Raw genomic sequence first — 19,110 nt, 5'->3', positions numbered from 1 at the left:
AAGGTTGCTGGTCCCCCATTTAAAGCCAATACACTAAATGCCTTTGCTAAGCTACTGGGAGCTCCCACACACATTCTCAGGGATTGTGTGCGCATCATGAAATTGGAACTGGTAAGTGACCTGCATTGCAGGGGTTTTGGGGGGCAGGGGGAGTGGTGGTGGGATGAAACTGGGTGATTATATGCTTGTAATTTTTCTGGCCCTGCTCTAAATCTTCTCTAACAGTAACAACTTATATTTATATAACACTTTAACATCATAAAACGTCACAAGACTCTTCAAAGGAGCATTATTAAACAAAATACGACACTGAGCCATGTAAGGGATATTAGGTCAGATGACCAAAAGCTTGCTCAAAGAGGTAGGGTTTAAGGAGTTTCTTAAAGGTGAAATGAGGAAACAGAGTTGGATGGAGTATATTTCAGAGCTTAGGGCCCAGACAACTGAAGGCATAGCCAGCAGTGTTGAACTAATTAAAACTGGGAATTGTCAAGAGACTAGAATTATAGGAGTGCAGATATCTCTGAGGATTGTGGATATTTCAGAGATAGGGTGAGGGAGACCACGGAGGGATTTGACAACAAGGATGAAAATTTTAAAAACAAGATGTTGCTTGCCAGGGAATCAAGGTAGGTCAGCGAGCACATGGGGTGTTAGGTGAATGGGGCTTAGTGTGAGTTAAGACACGGAAACAGAGTTTTGGATGATTTCAAGTTTTCGGAGGGTGGAACGTGGGAGACCAGCCAGCAATGTAATGAAGTAGTCAAGTCTGGAGGTAACAAAGGTATGAATGAAGGTTTCAGCAGCATGTGGGCTGAGACAGGTGGGAAGTCGGGTGATGGTATGGAGGGGGAAAAGGCAGTCTTAGTGATGGCATTAATATGAGTTGGAAGTTCATGTCGGGTGAAATGTGACACCAAGGTTACGAAAAGACTGGTTTAATCTCAGTCTTATTGCCAGGGAAGGAGATGGTGTTGGCAGCTAGGGAATGTAGTTGGGAGCGGGGACTGAAAACAATGGCTTGAGCCTTTCCAATATTTAATTATAGGAAATTTTTTCTCATTTAGTACTGGATGTCAGATAATCAATCTGATAATTTAACCACAGTGGCAGATTTGAGAGAAGCGTCAGTGAGGTACAGCTGGGTGTCATCAGCACACATGAAAACTAACGCTGTGCTTTCAGATGATGTCACTAAGCGGCAGCATGTAGATAAGAAATAGAAGGGGGAGAGGGTAGGTCCTTGGGGGAACACCTGATGTAAAGGTATGGGATCAGGAAAAGAAGCCATTTCAGCATTAGAACATAAGATATAGGAGTAGGCCATTCAAGCCCTTGGAGCCCGCTCTGCCATTCAATGAGATTGTGGCTGATCTTCTACTTCAACACCTTTCTCCTACACTATCCCCATATCCCTTGATATATTTAATATGTAGAAATCAATCGCTCTCAGTCTTGAACATACTCAATGACTGACCCTCCACAGTCCTTAGGGGCAAAGAATTCCAAAGATTCACCATCCTCTGAGTGAAGACATTCCTCCTAATCTCAGTCCTAATTCTGAGTCTGTGTTCCCTGGTTCTAGACCCACTCCCCCAGCTAGGGAAACATCCTGCATCTACCTTATTGAGCCCTGTAAGAATTTTGTATGTTTGAATGGGATCACGCCTCATTGTTCTGAACTCCAGAGAATAAAGGTCCAATCTATTTAATCTTTCCTCTTAAGGACAATAGCTCCATCCCAGGAATTAATTTAGTAAACCTTTGTTGCACTCCATCTATGGCAAGTATTTCTTTCCTTGGGTAAGGGGACTAAAACTGCACACAATACTCCAGATGCCGTCTCACCAGGGCTCTATATAATTGCAGTAAGACATCTTTACTCCAATACTCAAATCCTCTTGTAATAAAGGCCAACATGCCATGCCTTCTTAGTTGCTTGCAGTACTGCATGTTAGCTTTCAGTGACTCATGAACAAGGACACCCTAGTCCCTTTAAAGTTCAAAACTTCCCAGCCTCTCACCATTTAAGAAATACTCTGTATTTCTGTTTTTCCTACCAAAATGGATGACCTCACATTTCTCCACATTGTATTCTACCTGCCAATTTTTTGCCTACTCGCTTAGCCTCTCGAAATTCCCTTGAAGCATCTTTGCTGCATCCTCACAAATCTTTGCCCCTAAGGACTGTGGAGGCTCAGTCGTTGCGTATGTTCAAGACTGAGAGCGATTGATTTCTACATATTAAATATATCAAGGGATACGGGAATAGTGTAGGAGAATGGTGTTGAAGTAGAAGATCAGCCACAATCTCATTGAATGGCAGAGCGGGCTCCAAGGGCTTGATTGGCCTACTCCTATTTCTTATGTTCTAATGTTGAAATGGCTTCTTTTCCTGATCCCATACCTTTACATCAGGTGTTCCCCCAAGGACCTACCCTCTCCCCCTTCTATTTCTTATCTACATGATGACACCAAGTTTTGTGTCATCAGCAGACTTGGAAATATTACATTTAATCCCCACATTCAAATCATTGATATAGATTGTGAATAGCTGGGGCCCAAGCACTACTGCTTGTGATACTCCACTAGTCACAGCCTGCCAACCTGAAAATTACCCATTTATTCCTATTCTCTGTCTGTTAACCAGTTCTCAATCCATGCCAGAATATTACCCCCAATCCCATGTGTTCTAATTTTGTTTACTAACCTCTTGTGTGGACCTTATCAAAAGCTTTCTGAAAATCTAAAAATACCACATCCACTGGTTACCCCTTATCTATTCTGCTATTCACATCCTCAAAAAATTCCCAATAGGTTTGTTGAACATGATTTCCCTTTCATAAATCCATGTTGACTCTGCCCAATCCCACCATTATTTTAAAAGTGTCCTGTTATCACATCCTTTCTTATAGATGCTAGCATTTTCCCTACTATTGATGTCAGGCTAACAGGTTTATAGTTCCCTGTTTCTCTCTCCCTCCTTTCTTAAATAGTGGGGTTGCATTTGTCACCATCCAATCTGAAGAAATTTTTCACAGTCTGTTGAATTTTGAAAGATTACCACCATTGCATCTACTGGGTGGAATAACACAGAGGGCAGACAGCACCCAAACTGCCACTAACCCCGCCTCCCCACCGTAAGCCATCTCGGCAAGGAGCCAAAATGCTCCACGCCAACCTGCCATGCAGCCATAAAGTGCTGCTGAGCTAATTAACAAGGGCTGCATGGGATTTACACCCCTCAGTCAGATTGGCCAGCAGCACCAAGAGGGTGTCAGTGGCAGCTGCCTGGACTACAGGAAAAGAGGAAGATCAAGGCCCATAGATCCCCGGAGCAGGTAAGCCCAGGGTCTCAGGCCAGGAAGGTTTGGGTAGGTTAGGTAGATGAGTACGGTAGGGAGGGGAGGGGGTGGGTTTAAGTAGCAGGGAGGAAAGAAGGGGTTGTTTGACCACAGGGGACTGCCCTGTGATCGGCTAAGGGCAGCCACCGAAGAGCGCCCCCTGCCCCCACCCCGCCGCTGCTTTCATTCTCTTTAAAGATCAAAGTTTTAAAAACCGAGCTTCTTGTTCCCATCTGGCTGTCCACACCGAATGTTTTATTGTTTCATAGTTTGCCATTGTGAGATTTGAACTCTTGATCCTGAGGTTACAAACCCAGTACCATAACCACTTGGCTATTTAGGCCAAGCACCAAATGTTTTATTTATTTTTCTATTTAGATATTTGTAACTCTTTCGAGTATAAACACGTTTCCATCTGTTCCTATTCAGATGAAGTTGCATTGTTTTTTATAGTTTGCCATTGTGAGATTTGCACTCTTGATCTTGGGGTTACAAACCCAGTACTATAACCACTTGGCTATTTAGGCCAAGCCACCAAATGTTTTATCCCTTTAACAAACCCGATTGTAACTCTTTCGAGTACAAACCCGTTTCCATCTGTTTCAGATGAAGTTACATTGTTCTTTAGTTTGCCATTGTGAGATTTGAACTCTTGATCTTAGGGTTACAAACCCAGTACCATAACCACTTGGCTATTTAGGCCAAGCACCAACTGTTTTATTTATTTTTCTATTTAGATATTTGTAACTCTTTCGAGTATAAACACATTTCCATCTGTTCCTATTCAGATGAAGTTACATTGTTTTTCATAGTTTGCCATTGTGAGATTTGCACTCTTGATACTCTTTTGAGTAAACCTGTTTCCATCTGTTTCAGATGAAGTTACATTGTTTCATAGTTTTGCCATTGTGAGATTTGAACTCTTGATCTTGGGGTTACAAACCCAGTACTATAACCACTTGGCTATTTAGGCCAAGCCACCAAATGTTTTATGGTGTGGCTCAAACCCAGTACTATAACCACTTGGCTATTTAGGCCAAGCCACCAAATGTTTTATGGTGTGGCTGCATCATATCAGGGTCAATTGGCTTGATAACAAGCCTAATTGATCCTTAATTGGTTCATTTATTTTGGGGCAGAGTTTGTGGGTGTATGAATAGGTGGTGGGATGGATGCCCACCCCATTTTATGAGCCCCCCCACAACGGGGAACACACCCATCAGGGACATATAAAATTTAGCCCAATATCTCTGCAGCCACCTCTTTTAACACACTGGGATGTAGATCATCAGGTCCAGGGGATTTATCTTCTTTAAATCTCATTAATTTTCCAGTACTTTATTTTTACAATATACATCCTGCAGTTCCTCATTTACACTAGCCCTTTGATTCTCCATTATATCTAGAAGGTTTTTAGTATTTTCCTCCATGAAGACAGACATGAAGTATCTATTTAGTTTCTCTGCCATTTCCTTATTCCCCATTATAAATTCTCCTGGCTGTGCCGGTAATGGACCCAGATTTGTTTTTGCTAATCTTTTCCTTTTTACATACCTGTGGAAGCTTTTACAGTCTGTTTTTAGGTTTCTTGATAGCTTACTCTCATATTCTGTTTTCCCTTTCTTAATTCTTTTCTTAGCCCTCCTTTGCAAAATTCTAAAATACTCCCAATTCTCAGGCTTACCAATTTTTGGGTAACTTTATATGCCTCTTGCTTTGATCTAATGCAATCCTTGAATTCTTTTGTTGGTCACTGTTGGAACATTTTCCTTGCTGGATTTTTGTGCACTAAAGGAATGTATTTTTGTTGTAAACTATGTATTAGTTCTTCAAATGTTCGCCATTGCCTGTCAACCGTCATACTTTTTAATGTCGTTTCCCAATCTACCAAATTCAATTTGCCCCTCATACCCTCATAGTTTCCTTTGTTAGCTTGAAGATCCTAGTCTCTGATTGGACTACGTCACTTTCGAACTTAATGTGAAATTTTATATTGTGGTCACTCTTTCCTGAAAGGTCCTTTACAACTAGGTTATTAATTAGCTCTTTTTAATTGAAAAATACTGGATCTAAAATAGCTCATTCCCTAGTTTCCTCAACGTATGCTCTACAAAACCATCTTGCAGACATTGCAAAAATTCATCCTACTCAGCATTAGTACTAATTAGGTTTACCCATTCTATATGTAGATTGAAACCCCCCACGATATATTACCCTTGTTACGTGCACCTCTAATTTCATGATGTATACTGTGATTTACATTACCGTTGCTGTTTGGTGGCCTATAAACAACTCCCACCAACGTTTCTGCCCTAGCTGTTTCTTAGTTTCTTCAAAACTGATTCTACATCTTGATCTTTAGAACTAAAGTCACCTCTCACTACAGTACTAATGCCCTCTTTAAATAGCAGAGCTACCCCACTACCTTTTCCCAGCCTCCTGTCCTTCCTGAATGTCACATACCCGTGGATATTCAGGTTCCAGGCTATCAGGTCATACATATGAATTTGTATTTCAGCTGACAATTCGTCTTTTTTATTGCGAATGCTGTGGGCATTCAGATACAGAGCCCTTAATTCAGTTTTTTACTGTTTTTGTAAATTCTGGCCCTATCTGCTGGCAAACTCACCATCTCTTCCTGCCACACTCCAATGATCATTACCTTTATTGCTACCTTAATCTATTGCCTTGTCATTTTCCCCTTAATTTACTCAGTCTTCCCCTGTGAGATCCTTTTACCCCCCTAGCTAACCTAAAGCCCTCTCTATTTCCCTAGTTATGTGACTTGCTAGAACACTGACCCCAGCACGGTTCACCCATTTCTCTCATACCCCTCTTTGAGCCATGCATTCACCATAGTGCCATGGTCAGTCCACTCATCCATCTTGCAGTCCTTCTCCACATCCACACAGGTAGCAAGCACCTCTTATCTGTTGGACAAAGTCAGGGGCTGAGGCTCCTCCATTACCACGTGCTAGTTCCCCTTACCTGCCTGACTCGCAATCACATCCTCCAGTCCCCGACCACTGAACAACTCTGCCTAACCTAAAGGGAGTGACTGCCTCCTGGAACAAAATGGCCTGGGAACTCCCCCTCCCTGATGCCCTGCAATATCTGCAACTAAGACACCAGCTCAGAGCCCACGTTGCCTAAGTTACAGACTCTTACTGCAGAAATGGCTGTCCGGGATTGCAGTGCATTCCACAGATTCTCACGTGCTGCAGTCACGGCACACCACCAGCCCTGGCATTTCTATCCAACCTTATTTATTTAATTAGTCAATTTGTTAATTATTTACACAGCTAAGGTAATAGAAAGTTGCACTCACCTAACTTGGAGACATGGAAGGAAACTCATCAACTACTGGAGGCTGAAAAAAATTAGAACTTGTGCACTGAACCTGAACCAAATTCCCAACTCCTCACAGAATCTGCAAGTGATGCTTATGTAATCGGAGCCATAGTTAAGTGAGAGCAGTCCACCCAACGGTACAACCGTGTCAAAGGCTGCAGGCAGGTCAGGAATGATTACATTTGTCACAGTCACAAAGGATGTCTTTTGTGACTTTGATAAGATCTGTTTCAGTACTGTGGCAGGGCGGAAGCATGATTGGAGGGATTCAAACAAGATTTGGGAGGTCACAGCACATTCAAGTACTTTGGGGAAGCGGTTGGAAATGGAATGGTAGTTTGCAAAGGACAATAGAGTCAAGGGTTGGTTTTTTGAGCAGAAGGGTAATGATGGCAGATTTAAAGGACAGAGAGGTGACATCTTAAAAGAGAACCGTTGAGAGAGAACAATATTGACTAATTTCAGGAACAGGAGGGCAAGTTGGGTGATCAGTTTAGTGGGAATAGGATCAAGGGAGCAGGAGATGACTCTCATAGACAAGATGAGCTTTGAGAGGGCATAAGGAGGTATAGGAGAAAAACCAGAGAAAGATGCAAGTTTAAGGCAAGGGGGAGCATTAGAGGAAATTTGACCAGGTGGGCTAGTGGAAAGGAGGGACATGACAGAGGCAACAGATTGGATGGTCTCTATCTTGGTAACAAAGAAATCCATGAATTCCCACACTTATTATTGGAGGTGATGTTGGAGGGGAGAGGGGTTGAAGACGATTTGCAGTAAAGAAAATAAGTTAGGAGTTATCTTTGCATTCCAGGATGACCCTGGAATGTTAAGCAGTTTTAGCAGATGTGACTATGACCCAATAATGTTCTAAGTGATCCAGCCATTTCTGGCAGTGAATGGCTAAGCCAGTTGTCCACCATATCCTTTCAAGTTTTCAACTTTGGACTTAAGAAAGGGGAGATGTGGCCATACCGGCAGGAATGGCCAGAGTGAGAGTAAATAATGATTTTATTGGGGATTAGGGCATCAAAGGTGGAGAGATGGGGGTGTGGATGAGCAAATCAGTAGCCGTAGAAATGTTTTGTGGTGAACAGAGGGGCAAAGGCTTAACAATTGGCATTTTGAAAGTGAAGTTGTAAATTAGTTGGGGGATAGATTTTTTTGAGGGATGAATACAGATGGAGTTAGCTCCAGATTAATACATCATAGTAAAAGCATTATAGTTGGCCTTTTCAAGACTAAGCACACATACCATACCATTTACTCAATGGCATGGGAGTTCTAGTGACTCATAAAAGTGTTGCATTTTCTTTTGGTTTGTTTTTTTCACAAAATATTTGACCTGCATGCTTGAATCGTGCAAAATATGATGTAGCTCACTCTAGCTATGATTAACATTTTTAACACTCCAGGGCTTGTGATTCTAGATATTAAAGTTAGCTGAATAATCTGTTTAAAAATTGCTAGTATAGTTGTTAAGTTTAAAAGTACAAAATTCAGGGGGACAAGTTAGTGGATTGCAAATTTGACCCTTCACTCTGCTTTTGATTCTACAGAAATTAGGACTGCTGGCTTAAGGTTTATGCTATTCATGGTAGTACACTTTTGAGACATGGAATGCTGGTAATAATAATATTTCCCATCATCCAGTTTAGCTTAATGTTGTGTCTCACTGACCTATTTGTTAATCAAATTGTTTTCCGTCATGCCCAATTTTATTACAAAGGTGATGTCACTGCAATGTTAGTAAAAAGAAAATCAAGTGTATTGCAAAATTAACTTAATGTTTTTTGTAACTTCACTGGAAGTGCTACTTACTCCAGTATGTTGCACATGAAACTGTGGCAAAAATGTTTCCTAGAATAGAAGTTTATACCTGCTTCAAGTAGAAAGGCATGTTGGAGAACATCTGAATACGCAAAACCAATTTCATCTTCATTTAACATTTGATTAAATCATGCTGTATTTTCTTGTGAACAGTTTCCAGATCAAGCCACCCAGCTAAGGTGGAATGTGCAGTTCTGTTTGACAATTCCTCCTAGTGCTCCTCCAATTGCTCCTCCAGGAACACCTGCAGTAGTGTTGAAATCCAAGATGCTGTTCTTTGTAAGTATAACAACCATGTTTATTTTGCATTTATTGCAGTCCACGATCATCAGATTGTAACTCATTAAGTGTGAGAAACTGTTGGGATTGGTGGCGCAATAATATGAATACTAAGTTTAGTGCGGTTGTGTCCCTCATATTCAAGGATGAAGGTACCAACAATAGAGGGAATGTACGTTCGTGATAGATAGGTGTGTTGTTGACGAAGTAGGCCAACACGTTACACATAGTCTTACCCCAAGTTTCAAATAATGTTCCTAGAGGGGTTCTGTAGTTTATTCCTCTGCCATTGCTGATCCATCCTTCTTTTGCTTTTTATCTTCAAACTGGCATGGTGTCATAGTTCAGTCCTCTTCAGCTGTTACCACCCATGGCCAAAGTTTTATATGAATTGGCAACTCATTTTGCATTGCTTCAAGTGAATCTTTAGTGTGTCCGTATAGTGTCGTTGTTGTCTGTCTTACTTTCTACTACCGTCCACCAGTTCTGCAGAAAATTAGTTGGTTTGGCAAACATACACCATTCATCCTAATTCATCTAGCCCAACAGAGCTGATCACTGAATCCCATGGCTTCAATGCTGATGCCATCAGCAGGTTCCAGTCCTTCATTGTTAGCGGTGTTGTCCTGCCATTTAATATGAAATAAGATGCAAAGATGTCTTCGGTGAAACCTACCTAGCTGTTGCATGTGCTTTCTGTAAAATGTCCACATTTCACATCCAGAAAGGAGATTTGTATGGGCAACTCCCTTATAATCCTTCAGTTTAGTGGTTGTCTTCATGCCAATTGCTGATTACATTCTTTGTCTGTGCATGTGCACTTGTAAAGCACAAAAACAGGCCATTTGGTCCAACTGATCCATGTCAGTGTTTATGCTCCACACAAGACTACCAAAAGCAGTGTTTACTCTCTACATGCAAGCCATGAATTCCTTATCAATCCTTGCGCCAATAGATAATACACTTTCAAGATAGGTGAGCTCCTTGCCCACATGCTATTCAGCCTTACCAATAGTGATTGATGATCTCTCATGTAACTTTCTAAGAGCTGGTAACCACATAACTGTCAGCAAAAACTGCAAATCTCTTCATCAGCAGAAGGTCCAGTTTGGAATGTGCCACAAGTGCGCAGTCATTAGCATGCAGAATTTCAAGTACAATTCATTTAGAGACTATCGCCGATACTCAGTCTTGATAGATCAGACATTTGTACTGTTGTGTATATTCATACCCAAAATCTAATCTGAAGATCATCTAGTGTAGCAGCAGAAGAATTAATAAAACTCGGCCAAATACACATCTGTTCTTCACACCATGTACTACCAGAAACAGTTCAGAAATTAAATTATGAACATGGTACAGATTAAATTATTAAACCAAAAGGAAGAAAACTGTACTTGTTGAAGTCTGTATTTATGAAACCAAATTTAAGTTTTTCCTCTTTTTTTCTGTGCTTTTCACCCCACCCTCAATCTTCCAAAAGCTACAACTCACTCAGCGACTAACAGTTCCACAAGAACCAGTCAGCATAATTGTGCCAATTGTCTATGATATGGCAACAGGGGCAACACAGCAAGCTGATATTCCTAGACCACAGAACACATCAGGAGCAGCTGCCTCGATGGTTAGCAACATCTTGAGGAGGTTTTCAGAGGTGCACCAGCCACCACAAGGTAAGCCAAAAAATGTTGATTTTCAGAATGTCTGTCTGTCATCATCTAATTATTTATTACAATTTGCAGAAAACATAAAATGCCATGATAAGTTTAATCATGAAGGAATGTTTGGGTTAGAAATTTAGATTTTGTATGTAAACTCAGGCATGTTTCTAATAGCTTGCTTCTCTTTGAGATTCCAGATATCCTCAGTCTCATGTAAAAGCCAGTCCCTGACTTTTGACCAAAAAATCCAAACTCTTCCTCCTTACCACCCACTCGCCACTGATGTCAAACTCGCCCTGGCGTAAACCTTCTCATTTGAAGGTGGCTGATCAGCTAGTCAGAATAATAAAAATACTTTTTGGCTCCTTTTGCATTAGTTCTGGGGGCAGGGTTGGCAGGAATCGTCTCCGACCTGGCAACTCTGCAACCAGTTGATGTACTGCTGTAAACAGGTAACAAGACAATGGGAGAGGGTGGATTTCAACCCTTCAAATATTATTCGTGTATAAGTCGACCCCCTACTTTTTGGGTAAAAATTTGGTCCCAGAAACTGGACTCTTACGTGAGCATATACGGTATTTACCTTTCACCTCATCCTCTCCTGGCTGTTAAGGCTGATTTGAAATCAGTTTATTCAATTTCTGGTGGGCATGCCCCCATAGCACATATTGCCCCTAATTTAGTACTAATTGAGAATTAAAATTACAGTCTCTGTAAGAGATGACCACAGCATGACTCATATGAGAAATGGAAAAAAATGTTACACTGATGTAGTGTGCACTTTTGTGAATTAGATGCTATACCTGAGCTGGGAGCATTTGCTGACACTGGGGTTCACTGATTTGGATAATGGCCTATGTAGAAACACTAATGTATCTTTCAAAATACCAGACACATTAATTAATATATAGTTGGTTTTAAGCTTAGCCATTAATCAAATTTACCTGTCCAGGGCTTTTCCATATGACCATTAAGTAGATGAGGAATTCCGATGTGGGTATCCAAATGGAGTCCAGTGCTCTGCTTCTGGGCCAGCCTATTTGTTTTTTGTTTTCAGTTTTTCTTCAAGTTCGTATAATAAATAAATTCTTGTTGTCCATGCTCACAGTGCAGTAACCATAGCTGGTATGTTAAAGAGCACATTTCACCCAACAGAGCATGTTCTTTATCAAAAAAAACCTTATTGTTAAGTTATTTTGTTGTACTGGTCACTTGCTCCACCGATTTGTACATTTTCTAATATTAACAATGTTACTTTTTCAGGTGACTGCACAATCTATGCAGCAGTGAGGGAATTGATGGCAAACCTAACACTGCCCCCCGGGGGTCGACAGTAACACACTACAGCCTGCCTTAGGAAGTCCTTCAAGTGAAGAAAGAAGGATTGAGTACAACTTAATTAGGTGGACAGTGTGTGATGCAAAACAAAATTAAGGATTATCAAAATTGTGCTCCAATATGACTTGAGAGCATGATATAATTTATTCTTCAGGGATGAACTTCTTCCATCAAAAGATACATTCATTACTTTGTTTACCTGCTGTTATATAGTGTATTTTATAAACTGCATTTCAAGGAAAATATAAATACAGAAAAATTCCTGTTTGGTTGAGTTAGATTTAACCATAGTATAATATTTACAAGGAGAAGACCATTAGGTTATGACAATGCTAAGAATATTTTTTAGAGAATGCAAATCTGTCAAATTTCACATGTTCTGGCATAATAGCTTGAGTTTTATTCATTCTCAAACTTATTTGTTACCTTGGTTGTTGTAAAGTAAATTGTGAAACTTTAAAGTAATGGAGCTGTATTTTATTATGATTGCTTTAAATCTTTACAGAAAATTTGAGTTATTTGGTCATATTGCCTTAGAAACAATATTTAATAAACAAGCAGATAAAACCACCATCCCATGTAACACCTTATTCATACAACATTGATAATGTGTACAGTTAGGTGTGGCAGCAAAATTTTGGTTGTACAATTACGCTAGATTTTATTTTTCTCCCCCCTCATTGCCTTTTCTGAAATGCTCCAAGTAATGAGGTAAGTATTTCTATTATTTTCAACTACTTTTTATTGCTACCTTGTTTAACGGCAATTTTGACAGATGCAACTTCAAAACAGTTACTTTATTTTGATAGGGTGATATTCAAAAAGCTGCACATCAACAGAGTTTTTGTTTATTTTACTTTTAAAGTCATATTTTGGCAGTTCAGTGATGAATTTAAACATAATTACTGAAGTAATTTTAAATACCTGTTTCCTATTGTCTCTCATAGGTGACTCATAATTCCCTGGTGTTCATTGTGGTACCTGCTGCTGTCTTGAGCAGTAACTCAATTGCCCTATCCTTCATTCTCAGCATGTTTTCTTCGCTTCTACCACTCTACACCTGATCAACTATATCTCTTTTCCAACCCTTGTTGTGCTACTCCCTTTTCTGTTCCTCCACCCTTTGCCCTTCTGTCTTTCACCATCTCCTTTTTGTTTTTTGCCCCACATCCCAAATTGATCCCTACTTCTATCCACCACTAGTTCTCAGTCAACCTTCTCTTCCTGACCACTCAGGCTTAAGTCCTCTTGAACATACTCATCTGATACCCTCTTTGCCCTCTCAATGCACTCTGATGGACCCATTGTGGCATCTTTTGACGTCTTGAGCAGCAGTTTCTATTGTCCCATCCTCCATTCTCAGCGTCCTTTCTTTGCGCCTCCCCATTCCCCCCACCACGTGCTTACTGGAGTTAACGTCACCAACCTCCTTTCTCAGCCCATACACAAGATGTTGGCTTTGGCTGGTGGATGAACAATCACCACCACAAAAATTTTCTTCTGGACCATCAACTTGCTCATCGAGTTCCTGGGTGCCTATGACCTTATTATGAATAATTGTATTGACAAGCTGCCTTTGGCAAAAACTTGATTTATGAATGATGCCACTTTCCCCATCACTGAGGTGGCTCACCTGATCTTACTTTCCACTACCTGGACTGCTTCCATATATTTCGGTACCAAACCGAAACTACCATTTCTATAGCATACTGCCCTTATAGAAAGACATTCCTGACTTTCCAGAGCAATGTGTACAGAGTACATACCAAGTACTAGGTTTAAAGGGAAAAAATGGTTTGGAGGGGGTGGAAGTACTGTTTAAGAGAACTATAGGTGACAAGGTGGATATATTAGGGGAAGTGTTTCAGAGGACAAGACATAGTGACAAAGGCTGGAGAACACTTGTAGGGATAGAGGAAATTGCTGAAGTTGATGGATCACTTTTAAAGGTAAAAATGTGGATCTTAAAGTCAAAACAAAGAATACAAGATGCTGGAAATCTGAAACAAAAACAATGCCAGAAACACTCAGCAGATCAGGCAGTATTTGCAGAGAGGACAATTTTTTTTTCAGGTATGAATCTTTCACCAGTACTAGAACCTATTACAGATGAACCGCCTTAAAAAGGGACAAATAGAAAGAAAGCCATGGGTGGGGTTGGGGGGACATAAGAAATGCAAATACTTGAAATAGAATGCCTGTAAAGTACTTAAATGCTAACAAAATGGTTAAAAGACAGGAGTGATAGCATAAGAGAATAGGAGGCATAATGCTGGAAATCAAATAGATTTGAGACACAGGAATTCAGGGGTGTTGGGTGGTTATGCATGTAGAAATGGAAGCATGAAAAACTAGTGAAGTAGAGCAGGTCCAGCCATGCTGGTGCCTTAAATACAAATTCTAAAGACAGAATTGGACAGGAAATGGAAGTAATAAGGAGCTTGGTGCTACATTTACAAAGAGAATGGGGGTGTTGAGCATAATAATCATTCTTTGCTACATTTGGTCTTCCTAACGTAAAGGAACTGAGCAATAAATCCAGTATACTAGGTTTGAAGAAGTATTTGCAAATTGCTGTCTCACCTGGAAAGGTCTGTTTGAGCCCTGTACAGTATTGTGGAAGGATGTCATTAGACAGATGCTGTATCTCCTGGGCTTGCACAGAAAGATGACAGGAAGAGTAGGTGGCAGAAGAACAAACCAGGGTGTCAATTAACAATCCCTTCCTTTGTAAAGAGGAAAAGGGAATATCCGTTTGTTAGTGGGTTAAGTTGAAAGTGGCAGAAAATGATGCATCAAATGCAGAAGATGATGTTACAGTAAGTGAAGAAAAAGGGGCCCTAGTTGTAATGCTAAAGTAGGGGCAGAAGCATGAAAGTGGGATCTGTCTTGTCTATTTCACTGGAGGTAAATCCTTGACTGGAAAAAATAATTTTCAAGTCACCTAAACTGGAACTTGACCAAAAAAAGGTAGTGGGCATGTGGGCTTTGGTGAGAGTGCAGACTCCAGCATTTTGGATGAGCTGTAGTTTGTGATGGGGGAGGATTCCAGCAAGGACAGTATTTGGATCATCATGAAATGTATGTAAAATGTTTTTTTCAGACATTGAATCTATTGGCCTAGATTTTATGGTAGGATTGACAATGGCAACTGTTCGTATTTGCTTTCATTACTCCTTTGAAATTAACAGCAACTTCTGGAGTCTGTGCATGCACAATTCATATAGAAATCCAGATGCTTTCCCATAGGATGCACACTTGAAGTTCCCCCAGCCCCTGCCAAAGACTGCAATAAAGTAAAAACCACTGAACTGATTAAAAAAAAACTTACTCTTTTACACTATAAGTCTTGCTGTTCCAAAATGAAATCTTGAAAAAGTTGCACCTTGTTGTATGAGGTGTCACTGGGGCTTTAATGGTATATTAATTTCATAATTACTGATCAGCCGCACTGTCCCTGAAAAATTATATTTATGGCATGTCAAATTCCTCCATTATGATAATTCACATTGTTAAAATATTTTTATTTCATTTATAATATTTCAGCTTCTAGCTAATCCCATGTATATGTCCCAATCATTTATTTTGCTCTGTAAAATATTTTAATTAAAAGTGAAAAGTTCAGTGTATTTTATTTCCTGGTTTGCTGCCTGAGAATACTTCAATATGATTGGCAGCTTATTCTGCTTTATGACATCACCTGGAGATCCTCTTGACTTGGCGCCAGATTCAAACTGACATCAAAAAAGGGGGAATTCCACACCACAGCTTCGCTGCTGACTGAAATCGGTCATTGTTTTACATTCTGGATGAATTTTGAATCCTTGTGAAAAATATGATTAAAACTTGTCAAGGAAAAATATCTTTAAATGGATTGTTTCAACATCTAAATATTCTTTTATTAAATCGCTATTTGGGAAGTAGTTTTGTTATATACTTTCCCCTTCCCCCAAAAAATTGCTTCAATAAATCTTGCATATACCACAGAGAAAACTTGGTAAGAATTTTGCACGGAAATCTTCTATAAATTAAGGAATAATTTGTTCTATTCTAAAACTGTGAACTTTTGAACCATTTTCCGAACAAAATGTTACATATGATACTGTTATTTTATTGAAGTATGGCAAATAAGTTATATAAGATTTTTTTGACAACTTAACCAATTTTCTCTTCAGCATGGACAGTCATTTTTTTGAGATTTAGTGGAAACAATTGCCTGATTTCATGGTCAACAGCTAAGCAACAGCATCACCGCTGACCTCAAAAACTGCCAACAAAGATCTAACAATCTCTGTAATGTGGATTTTCCCTTTCCCGACATCCGTTTGAATTTGTTGTCATCCGTTGATGAACCATAATTCCCAATTTTAATACTTCCTGTTTCCAGACTTGTCAGTTGGTTCTAAATTTGAATAGGTGCTAATGTTAAAGCAGAAGATATTCTTGAATGTTGATGTTTTCATTTGAATTTCATTTTTTAAATCACTTTTTTTTAAAGTATCGATATTTATTTGTATGGCTATTCCTTTTGGTGTACCTCAATTTTAAAATAAATACTTCAGTGTTTAATTTTCTAGCTTATTATTTGTGCAATTGTTATAATATTCATAATTCTCTGAGTTTTGAGCAACAGGGATTAATCAGTTTGGAAAGACATGCTATTTGAGAAGGTATTGAATAAAATGAGACAAAATACTACATAACTATAATTCAATCACTTCAGTGTTCTTTGACATCATATATTTTGAACAATCTACTTGGATGAAATACTCTGACTTTTAGAAAAAGATTTTTTTAAAAACTGACTTATTAAGAAGCATCTTTGAGAGGAAGAGAAAGAGGAACATTAGGTAATGGTCATTTGAATACTCATTGCTGCTCCATGCTTGTTTTAAAAGTATCGCATTTTCAAAACAAAGGAGTAGGTTGATGATTGGAACTGGAAGATGCATGATTGGCTCAAATTTTCTTTCTCTCCCGCTTGTTACAGAAGTCTCTCATTTCCTGTAATTGAGAAGCTTCACCATCTTTTAAATAAGTATCACATTTATTGGAACTGAATTCCTTTTTTTGGATTTTTTAAAAATATAAATGTTGCATTTATTTTAGGTCAAAGCTGAATTCCCATTGCCAGAAAAGACCTGGCACAGGGCAAATACAGAATGAAGGTCTGCTTATATCAATGTGCCTCAATCCCAATTGAAGAGCTACTGTTAGAGTTCTGGCTTTTCTCCAACACTTGTGTCTCAATGACAATTTCCAAAAGTAATCAAAGACCCTTGTGACACAAAAGCTATACTGTTATTATCTGCCATTTATAGGCTAATATGCATAAGTTAAGGTAAATTTCCTACTGGAGAATACATAGGAGCTAACATCCCATAAATCTGGGATTGAGAAGACACAACTAATAGGTAAAGTTAAGTAGGCTGGGATTGTTTTTCTGGAAAGGAGGACCTTGAGGTTTTGAAAGTTATGCAAGGATTTGATCAGATAGGTATGGAAAAACTCCATTTCTCTCTCAGTCCAGAACAATGGGGCATAAATATATAATACCCATTAATGGATCAAATAAAGAATTTAGAAGTTCTTTTTTCTTCCTGGACTTGATGTCACATATTGTTTGAAGCAGATGTATTGATACACTTAAGATCACAATAATTTATGTCTACAGGAGAAGAGGGTGCTGATTGGTTGGCAAGTTGACTGATTGGCCAAGGCATTGCCCTGAAGAGAACAATGGGGAACTATAGGCTCCCTAAACTCCCAGATAATTTAAAAAAGGGTGCAAAGCTTGAACATATTCCTTTGTTTGCAGGGAACTGGGCCCTGCATATGAATGCATGTTGCTTCTAGCAAACATAAATGAGCTGTGTTACAAGCCCAACTGATTGTCTTAAATTGGTTGTTCATGTAGCTATTAGCACACATAGAATTGTTGAGCATTTTCTGCCTAATCAGAATCACATCTAACAGTAGACATTTTGTTTTGGGCTTTGCAAGCACCAGCTGGTTGAGGATGGTCTGTACTCTGCTTATTAGGAACAACTGAAGGAATGTGCTGTTTGATTCGATCAGCCAGTCACTGGAAAGTATGGCCTCCTTCTATGCTGCAAAAGGTGATGATTCTAGTTCTCATATGCACCAATACTGGCCAAGGCTATTGCTCCTGGCCCATTTTTGTGACATTACAAAGACTTTTGTCAGATTGTACATGCATATCCTCTTCTCTAAATCTTTGCTTTTCCATCCTTATCCACTGGGTTTCCATTCACCATTACAGACTGCAGCAGCCTTTGAATACCTTTTCTTCACTTGGAATCCCCTCCAACCTGGTACACATTGTCTGCCATTAGCAGTGCCTGACTTTTTTAAAAAAGTAAAAGCTACAAATTCAGTAAACAGTTAAATGAATAAATTGAGTGGTGTAATTATAGCCAAAAGAAGAAAATTTTGCAGAAAAAGTCAAGAATAGAAAGAGACAGAGACATCAAGTAAGCTAAGATATAGGGTTGCCAACTGTGATTATAGGTATTTCTGGAGGTTTCATTACATGACTTGCCCACACTCCATTCATTAGTTGGCCAAGATATCCATCCTTGTGATGCACTGCTCTCTTATGCTAATTGAAAAGTAACAAGACTCATTATCCAACTGGATGATGCTTGACTGTCAGCCAACCAGCCTTCCCCCCCCACCCAATGCCGCCCCCCCCCCCCCCCCCCCCCCCCCCCACCCCTCCTCCTCATTTTCAATATTTTTGTAACTGGTAAAGCGAAATGTTCAAAGAAAATGTTTTATTTTGTCAATCTATTTAAATTGCAATGATTTTTCTCCTGGATGGCATACAGCAGTCTTCAATTCCTGGAGACTCCAGGCCTATCCTGGAAGGCTGGCAACCCATAGCAACAAGAGGAAAGGAGAAAATAATTAAATGGAGGAAATTTGGAGTTTCCAATTACACAAAAGAGGCCAATTCTGATTTGTGATTTATTTTTGTAATGGAATATTTTTGTAGACTTGAGTCTTGCGGCGGGGACCCTGTAAATTCTTTGGTCTTGAATAGGCATGTTGTTTAAATGTCTTTTTCTTATTCATTTACAGGACGTGGGCATCGCTGGCAAGGTCAGCATTTATTGCCCATCCCTAATTGCTCTTGAGAAGGAGATGGTGAGCTGCCTTCTTGAACCGCTGCAGTCTCAGTGGTGTAGGTACAGCCACAGTGCTGTTAGGGAGGGAGTTCCAGGATTTTGATCTGGCAACAGTGAAGGAACAGCGATAAATTTCCAAGTCAGGATGGTGAGTGCCCT

At 39.6% G+C, this 19,110-nt stretch overlaps 1 protein-coding gene across 1 annotated transcript in view; it reads left to right on the top strand.

The window, feature by feature from the left end:
• med14 (mediator complex subunit 14) overlaps positions 1 to 16,365 on the top strand; it is a 65,869-nt gene extending 49,504 nt beyond the window's left edge. Inside the window, exons 28-31 of the mRNA XM_041210980.1 lie at positions 4 to 111; positions 8,676 to 8,801; positions 10,285 to 10,474; positions 11,726 to 16,365. Coding sequence (XP_041066914.1) covers positions 4 to 111; positions 8,676 to 8,801; positions 10,285 to 10,474; positions 11,726 to 11,799 — 498 coding nt within the window. The 3' untranslated portion in view covers positions 11,800 to 16,365. The remainder of the gene's footprint in view (positions 1 to 3; positions 112 to 8,675; positions 8,802 to 10,284; positions 10,475 to 11,725) is intronic.
• The last annotated feature ends 2,745 nt before the right edge of the window (positions 16,366 to 19,110 follow it).

Source organism: Carcharodon carcharias, chromosome 18, assembly GCF_017639515.1.
Source record: "Carcharodon carcharias isolate sCarCar2 chromosome 18, sCarCar2.pri, whole genome shotgun sequence".
NCBI classification, from domain to species: domain Eukaryota; kingdom Metazoa; phylum Chordata; class Chondrichthyes; order Lamniformes; family Lamnidae; genus Carcharodon; species Carcharodon carcharias.
Note: the sequence above shows the minus strand (reverse complement) of the source record. Positions and strands in the feature narration are given on the sequence as shown.